The sequence below is a fragment of the Mesoplodon mirus genome (assembly GCF_964341445.2).
Source record: "Mesoplodon mirus genome assembly, chromosome: 5".
Lineage (NCBI taxonomy): Eukaryota > Metazoa > Chordata > Mammalia > Artiodactyla > Ziphiidae > Mesoplodon > Mesoplodon mirus.
The window spans coordinates 156,224,762-156,233,809 of record NC_138980.1 but is presented as its reverse complement, the minus strand read 5'-3'; the positions used below and the strand labels follow the sequence as shown (position 1 = coordinate 156,233,809).

General features: G+C 42.1%; 1 protein-coding gene across 3 annotated transcripts in view; it reads right to left on the bottom strand.

Moving 5' to 3' along the window:
- Positions 1-3,258: 3,258 nt before the first annotated feature.
- The window catches only part of C1QTNF3 (C1q and TNF related 3), a 29,697-nt gene continuing 23,907 nt past the window's right edge, over positions 3,259-9,048 (bottom strand). For all 3 annotated transcript variants that reach the window (XM_082620325.1, XM_082620324.1, XM_082620326.1), the window contains exons 5-6: positions 7,441-7,540; positions 3,259-5,678 (exon numbers count right to left, since the gene is read on the bottom strand). In XM_082620325.1, coding sequence (XP_082476451.1) covers positions 5,519-5,678; positions 7,441-7,540 — 260 coding nt within the window. In that variant the 3' untranslated portion in view covers positions 3,259-5,518. The remainder of the gene's footprint in view (positions 5,679-7,440; positions 7,541-9,048) is intronic.

The window sequence follows — 9,048 nt, the reverse complement described above, 5'->3', positions numbered from 1 at the left end:
CCAAATAAAGTCTCTATTCCTTGCCTCAACACCTCATCTCTGATTTATTGGCCTGTCGTGTGGCGAGCAGAGAGAGCTTGGACTTGGTAATACTGCCATTTTGGTGCAACAGACACAGTTAGAGGTAAGAGGAGTGACATCCAGAACTTTAGTAGACAGAATAGATCTCATTTCCTTAGGAAATCAGAGAATATGTCTGAAGCCAGTTGTTTCCAAACCATTCCCTGTATGGGGAAAACCCTTCAAGGCAATCCCGAAGACCTGGAAATAGGAAGCTGACCACATACCTAGCAGTTAGAATTATCAAAAGGACCAGCATATGAATCTATAGGTAGAAGGTATGAGAAACGATAAGAAAACAGAATTTTCATTCAGTTTGTCAGAACAAATACTTAAAGTTTCCCAAAGGGTGAGATGTCAGGAGTCTGCTCACTGGCTCTAGGCAGGCTTGGCTGGTCAGTCTCTGGTAATCTCCTTGCTCTGGTGTGATGTACCCATGGTTTTGAACTAACTGTTTAATTTTTACCTCCTGTGTTAGAAATGTTTCTCTTTCTTTACTCTTAGAAGCTAAGAGTGAAACCGAGTGGGGCCCTATGGGGCTCCCAGGCATAGAAGCCTTTTTGTCCCCCATTTCTTGTAAGCAAGACTCCAGCCTCCATGACCTTCTTTGAGTTCCAAAGGGCAGATTCGAACAGTTGCTAATCAAGGGAGGCACAGCCAGGAAACCACCTGAGGTGAGATTAAAGGGAGCAGAAAAGCTCATCTAGTTTAGGAGACCCACCACCTGAGACCCTGTACACACCCTAATCTTGTCAGCAACCCCACCCTTTTGAAATTCTGCGGAAGAAAGAAGAATGTAAGACTGTTTCTGGGTTGATCCTTATCACATACCCCTGACTAGGAGCCCCAACTATAAGACCTCTCCCTATTCCCAAGGGAGTGCGGCACAGATCTTGAGGCATTAGCCTACTGTGTTCCCTCTTTGTCTGGCAAAGAAACAAAGCCACTCTTTCTTTTCCTCCATAACTCTGTCTCCATATTTCTGTTCGACATCGTTGCACAGAGAGCCAAGATTTTGGCATCAGGAGTAGTTCCCTATATATAATTCCATAAGGGCTCAATCCTAGCCCGCTTCTAGGGGTCACCAGCATACAGAGAGCAATTGGCAAGACCTTGTCCCATTTTAGATGTGTTTTCTGGCATAGCTTTTTTAGGGGAACCACTAACAAAGCTAACCACCTGACCTGGCCAGGCAAGATAGTAGCCACTTGCATGAGTTATCTTAAAAAAGGAGGTCCTGGTAAGGAATGTGGAACTAATAAGCTACCACCAACCAGAAGAATTTGGGAAAGTTCAAAAGGAGAGAGGAGTCGCCAGTCCATATGTCCTACCAACCTCCCAGAATCCTTCTTGCTGGAATCCATCTTGGCTGAGTGATGTATGCGCCACCAGAAAGGACCCTGAGTCAGAATGATTGGTCAGAGACAACCTGGAAACTAATCCCATTACCATAAAACCCGAGACTGAGAGCCTCTTGGCAGAGCAGTTCTCCTGGGTTCCCATACCCTGTTGCTCTCCACCCGGGCACCCCTTCCCAATAAAGTCTCTTGCTTTGTCAGCACGTGTCTCCTCGGACAATTCATTTCTGAGTGTTAGACAAGATCCCACTCCTGGGCCCTGGAAGGGGTCCCCCTTCCTGCAAAAAATGACCACTCTGGCAGGATCTCTTCTTCTCTATGACTGACATCCTGACCACTCGGAGTACTCAGGGAGCAGTTTGCCTGCTGACGGACCAGACTCAGAGGCCGCAACCAGGACCATTTTATCCTTGGTCTCCTCCTGACTCAGACGACTGGCCAGAGAGCCCTGACAAGGAACTCTGGGTAAGGAGCTTTATTGACCTCTTTCCCCTTCCCTCTCCCTTTCCTCTTTTCAACCCCTCCTATCCTACCCTTTTTTCTTCTGTCCTGGTCCTGGACGCAGGAGTCTGGTTGAAGGACCTCAGCCTGACCTGAGGGTTGGAGCCTGATCACCTCTGGTGGGCAGAGAACTCGAATTCTGGTCTGGTATCTGGTTTCTAGTTTCTGATAGAGCTGAGTTCCCATCTTCCCTTCCTAGAAGACTGGGGAAAAGTCCCGTAACACCTGGGCATCTTCAGGTGACAGGTGCCTTTGATGTGCACCTTAGCTATCTAGGGCCAGGATCCTGGTTTTCTCCATCCTGAGTCCCCTCACAGCTGCAGTAGCTGATGGCCTGATGGCTGCAATATCCTTTGTTTACTGATGTGGCAAATGATATTCTGATATTCTTCATCCACACATCCATGCACTTTCCCGTTTTTACTTATCTTCCTTCACTGAGTTGAAAACTCATGGAAGGTAAGACTTGTACTTTAAATGCTGAGTCACTCCTGGAATGCCACAGTACCTTTGCACAGAGTAGATGTTTATCAATTCCAGCCAGGCCCTTTGTAGTTTACATTTGATCATTCTATCCTCTGTTTAACTATTATTGACTTCAGCTTTTACTCAGAATGTGTTCAACAAAATTCCTTCAGTATAATTTATTCGTTGTCCAAGGTTCAAATGTAGCCTTTTCTACCCTGGAGAATCACCCAACCTAATCATTATATGAAGGTACTCTACCCTGTACTGCATTTCTGCAGCAAGCATACACCCATGTGTTTCATTTGTAGAGTTTGCCTTCATTTGGGGTTTGGAATTTTAAAGTTGGTTACTTAGATGAGATATTTAAATTTCCCATGACACCTACCTACTATCACCTTTTCAGAGCCTCAGTTTTAGGAAGACTCATAAAAGCAGTCTTCCAGGTATAACTCTGGTCATTGGTGAAATTATGAAACTATGATAATTACCTTGGCCTTCTCCCACCATCCATACTACCCACTCTTCTTCACACTTGGGACTTATTTGCCAGCCCAAAGTGCTTTCTACCTGCCTGCAACCAGATCTTGGGTGTCTCTACCAAGGTGAACACTGGAATTTAGGCATCAACATAGAAAGACTTCAAGTGTGTGATGAAGGTCCCTTCCCCTCAGGGATACTGATTTCATCACAGGACCCTCTAAACATCAGAGTCTTAAAGACCCAGAGGGTTGAAGTTAGAACAATAGAATAACTGAAAAGTAGCGTTTTTTGTAGACAGTGACCCTGTTCTGTGCCCACACCATCGATTGTATGGCTGTTTACATCATCTGCATGAAAATATTTTAACTTTGTGTTAACAAACCGTAGTGACTTATAATTGTATGACTATTCAACTTTATTAAAAACATTCTAAAAACGTTTAACAAAAGTGGGTTTATTTCCATATAATGCTTATTACAGTTTTCTTGCTTCAGTTTTATCTAAAGCCAGGCCAATATCTTACTCTAAGTCACTTTATTAGTAATGCATGCTCTTTAGATCTGAAGTCCTTTTGGGCAACATGCAATATTCAATTATCTATTGACAATGCACTTCTAGGAAAGTTATGACATTTGGTAAGAGTAAACTTCAACCCCATGACCTTATACCGAGGTGGGGTGGGGGAGGGAGAATATACACAAAACCACAAAAACATTACCAGTCAAGCACATTATATATAGCTAACATCCATTCACTTTAAAATAGCATTGTATATGGATTCAGGAAGAGTTTCAAAATACTTGTAGATCAAAAGGAAAGGGTCAAAGACTGGCATGCATGTGGAACACATGATTAGCTAAAAGGGCAGCTCTAATTCATTATCTCTGCTTCTAGCTATAGGGGGTAATCAATACAAGATACAAGTAAACTCATAGTTAAAAAGCCTTTGTGGAAATTCAAATTGTAACAGAAAATAAATTAAGGGCTCATTACTTCTAAGGGAATTCATTATGTAATATTTGTTAGATGGACATCTCTGTAGTGTATTTTAAATATGATTCAACATCAAGGTAAACGCATATTCCAATGATTCTTTGCTTAAAGTAAACCAATTTGGGGTACTGTCATCAGAACTTGTGGCACATTCTCATGAGTATCTTTTTGGTGGCAAATTTAATCCTTTGAGAATTGATTTTTGGGGAGGTATAGGCAAAAGTCAAGTGGCACAGCTGCTCTGTGAATATTGATTAAATATGGTAATCAAAGAAGTCACATAATTTTTTTTTAAATATACAGATTTTTTTTTTATTTTTTGGCTGCGCTATGCAGCTTGCAGGATCTTAGTTCCGTGACCAGGGATTGAATCCGGGCCATGGCAGTGAAAGCACCGAGTCCTAACCACTGGACCGCCAGGCAATTCCCATATAATTTTTTATTTTTAAAAACGATTAAACAATTTTATTATATGTCTCCTAAGTGAAATACCCTTATATTTTGTATACATTAGTTTGGCTGTATATGTTTGGGTTTACAGCTCCTTAAACATGCCATGTCAGTGTGTATATAGTATACTAGGGTAATTTCTAAGCTGATAGAAAAGTGGGTGATTATATCCGTACTGTATGGACCTACACTCACTGCAGGCCAAAGTCAACAAAGCTCTGCTGTAATGTAAGAGATGCAAAGGAAAAGAGTCAATCTGATAATCCAGATCTGGTAAGCCCAATTCTGGATCACAGGAAAATTCTATTTCCAAAAATATAAGCCATTAGAAGTCAAGATTTAATTATAGCACTATCCTTATAAAAAAAGGAGGAGTCAATTATTTTTGAGCATTGTGAATACTTCTGCTATCTTAAAGCTATCTGGAATTACTAAAAAATACCTATACTTTATCCATGAATATTGACCCACTGGATCAAAGTGTTACTTCCCAGTCTAGACTTTACAGATATTTCTGGTACCTTGATCCAGGCAAGTGCCCCCTATTCTTTCCTTGGCCCCATCATAATCACTGCATCCTGTTCTCTGAAACATTGTAAAGAATGAGGAACCCAGGGCATCCCTGGTGGTGCAGTGGTTGAGAGTCCACCTGCCGTTGCAGGGGACACAGGTTCGTGTCCCAGTCCGGGAAGATCCCACATGCCGTGGAGTGGCTGGGCCCGTGAGCCATGGCCACTGAGCCTGCACTTCCGGAGCCTGTGCTCCGCAACAGGAGAGGCCACAGCAGTGAGAGGCCCGTGTACCGCAAAAAAAAAAAAAAAAAAAAAAGAACGAGGAACCCAGACCTTCAGGGGTTCCTGAATGTTGCTATTAGAGCCTCCAATACTCTTTGCAAATGACTTCTCTGATGGGAACAATTATTTCCAACCTGTATCAAGAAGGGAACTCTCTTTTAGGTGCCTAGGAAAGAGTGATAAATGTTCCTGGGTATATTAGTCAAGGTCACATGAGAAGACTGTTTTGTGGTTTATTCTTCTGAGCTCCTGAGTCATCCCTCATTACTGATGTACCTGTAGTATGATTAGCAATGTAACCAATAAAATATTTTTTAATACAACATGTAGAACCATCAAATCTAAAGTCCCTCATCATGACAATACCAGCTCAGCTGTAAGTCTTCGCAAAAGTGGAGCTGGTCTATTCATATTTTACTTAGTTTCAAAGAGCAGGAAGCCCGCAAAGGTGGAGAAGCGCTGGTGGTCCCCGTGAAGAGCGCCATTGCCCATTCTCAGCCAAACCTCATCCCCTTTGGCCAGCTTCAGCACTGCATGGTTGCTGGATGTATCTGATTTCCCCTTTGTTTCATAACTAGAAAGAAAAAAAAAAAGGCACCAACTACTTAGTCTTTGCAGTGAACAGCCAGCTCTTTACCAAAATCTGTCCTCTCTTCTCTTCTGGAGTCTCACACAATTACGTATAGTCCTGGGATTAAATTCTCTAAATGACATGTGAACAGAAATGACATGTGCCACTTATATATAGGATTCACCAATACAGCTCTCACAAACAGCCCCCCTGCTCCTTCCTCATTATGACTGTGTGGAATGCTAATGACAATGACCAGCATGACCTTGGAAGCCATCTGTTGAAGCCCGAGTGTTTGAAGACTGTGCCATGAGAAGTAAAGGAATTTCTATCATGTTCAAGCCCTTGGACCAATGTTATAGCAGTTCAGTCCACCTTAACTAATTGAGAATTTGGTTCTAAAGAAAGGTGCTGCCATAACGCAAACTAAAACATGTTGCATTGGCTCATGATCAGGCAGAGAGCAGTGAGGAAACAGATATTGTGGGCTTGAAAGTTGGAGATCCCTGTCATGCTAGAGCAAAACATTTAGGAAAACGTGATGACTTGGAATAGAATGCCTGATGCATACAAATGTCCACAAGCTTGTTGTTCTTTCCTCCTTCTGACTGTGGCAATGACAATGATGTGAGAATTGGGGAGTCAGTTTTATAGATAGCAGAAATGCTTTCACCAGCCCACATCCCTCAAAAATCTGGTGGAGCAACTCTCCTTCCGAACTCCAGACAATTCCCTTCTCCACCCTTTCCACCCCATCCTTCCCCAACCTGAAACCGGCCAAGAAAAATTGAGTTCTAGTGTGTTCGAGCCACAATATTCTGGATCTTTTTGTTGCAGCATTTCACCTACCTAACTCATCTTTTTCTCTTTTGGCTTTTCAAAGCCTCTTATTAGAGGCCAGGGTCCAAAAGAAAAAAATAAGGCAATCCCCACAAGTCATCAAAAATAACCGAGAAAAGATAACAACCACGAAGTTTTTCACAGAGTTTCACGATACCCATTTATTTAATTATGGGAAAGGTGTTGGCCTCTCTTCCCTACATCTTAAGCTTATATCAGAGCAAATTGCAATATTTCTTTTTTAAATGAACTTTTTTCCAAGGTGCCTAAGGGCCAGGTTGCTAAGGTAAACATCAGAGCCACAACACTGCCTAAAGTAGGAAACCAACTCCCAACCCTTGAACTGCCAGCTCCAGGAATGGTAGAGAAGGCCATCAAAAGGGCTAAACTCGGGGGCTTCCCTGGTGGCGCAGTGGTTGAGAGTCTGCCTGCCGATGCAGGGGACGCAGGTTCGTGCCCCGGTCCGGGAGGATCCCACATGCCACGGAGCAGCTGGGCCCGTGAGCCATGGCCGCTGAGCCTGCACGTCTGGAGCCTGTGCTCCACAACGGGAGAGGCCACAACAGTGAGAGGCCCGAAAAGGGCTAAACTCTAGGCAAAGGGGGCGGACAGTAGGAAAGGAGAAGAAAAGACTTAGAGGGAAGGAAAGAAAGAATGAGTTGAGAAGAGAATACAAATGAGTAGTTATGGGGAGTGTTGCTAGTAATTAGTTCAAGGCCTCTTCTCAACCTGCTTATGCTCAAGTTTATCAGAGTCACTGCTTCCCAAACAGTAATGATAATCTGGCCGTATATTGTACATGGGAGGTCTCAACAACAACAAGGTTTATGCCAGTCTCTGTTGATTCCTATATCCCTCCTGGCATTGGCCATCCTTTGAGCGAACAATGGCAGCATGGTTACCTATGATAGAAAAGGCCACTCACCTGTACATGCTGAAGACCGTGTTGCCATTGTGCATGAGGTACACATACACTTCCTCAACGTCCTCGTGCTTCATCATGCTGAAGGTGAAGAAATACACACCTGAAAGAGGCCGATATTTATCCACATTTATATTAACTATTGTACATTGAGGACGGGGAGATAGCAGGGAGATAGGTCACATGACTTCACACTTCTTTTGTTGCTATTCTACATGGTATGTAGGTTCTTCTTGGCCTTTATTTCTATGAGTGTCCCTTTATCTGCTCTCACCTTCAAACTGCTTTACATATTATTGAGACATTCTCAGTGTGTAGACCATGTTGCCCTAACAAGAATACAAAGTCTTTAAAGGCAGGATTTGGTTGTATCTCATGGCCTCTCCTTGCCCCTAACAAAGTGCAAAGTATATAAACCCATCCCTAGGTTTAGATTAACCATCATTCACACCTTCCTCAGCACACATATGGACAAAGTAGAGAGCCCTGCATGGAGGCACCCATGGTCTTCTGTGTCCTAACAAAATGACCCAAGTGCAACATTGTCCTTAGCCAAAGATAAGAAAGTACTGTAGCACAGTGAAATGTTCATCAGTTCTAATAGCTCCAGCAGTTTCTCATGTTATTCATTGTAAGTAGGTGAAATTATGTACAATAAATAGAAAGATTCAACTTTGACTCAGCAGCATGACCTTGCTACTAAAAATATGAATCTTTTTCATTAAAATAACAGCAACATATTTTAAAACATGTTAGTTTTTTTGTAAGAGTCTAGGGCTCCTAATTGAAAGTAACTTAATATACCTGATACACTTTAAATACCAGTGTGGAAAATACCTTCACTGAAAGATTAAGAAGAATCCAACAGCAGAGAGATGAGTGAAAAGGAAAATCTTCCTAACTCTAAACGATCTTGGTTTTGAGAGTGCATTTTGGAAAGATGAATGAATATAAATCATCAAACTCTTATTGATTTCCATGCTACATTTTAAAACTAATGGCCTTGTCTTAATCCATTTGAGCTGCTATAACAAAATACAACAGACTACGTAGTTCATAAATAACAAAAAATTATTTCTCTCAGCTCTGGAGACTGAAATTCCAAGACCAGGTGAGGGCCCTCTTTCAGGTCACAGACTTCTGGTTGTGTCCTCATATGGTAGAATGGGCTAGGGAGCTCTGTGGGACCTCTTCTGTGAGGGCATTAATCCCATTCATGGGAGTTCATGTGATCTAATCACCTAATTCCATCACCTTGGGCATCAGGCTTTCAACATGTGAGTTTTAGGGGGACACAGTCAGACCATAGTAGACTTTGTAAAAGAAAAACCCAGAAACATCTAAAAAAAAAGCAAAAAAACAAAAACAAAAACAAAACACCGCATAGTTCTATGCTGTTTTCCAAAGGTGCAATCAAGTAAAATAGAAGCTCTAAGGCTACCATGTTGATCCATCTGCCTCTGAGTCAAGTTGAACCAAATAAAGATGTATGATTATGCTTAATTTAGTGCCAAGCTGGCATGTTCAATGTGCTGAGAATAAAAGATATGATATAAAAATAAGTCATGTTCATTCATATACCTAAAGATTGGTCCACAGATGAAAAGTAAA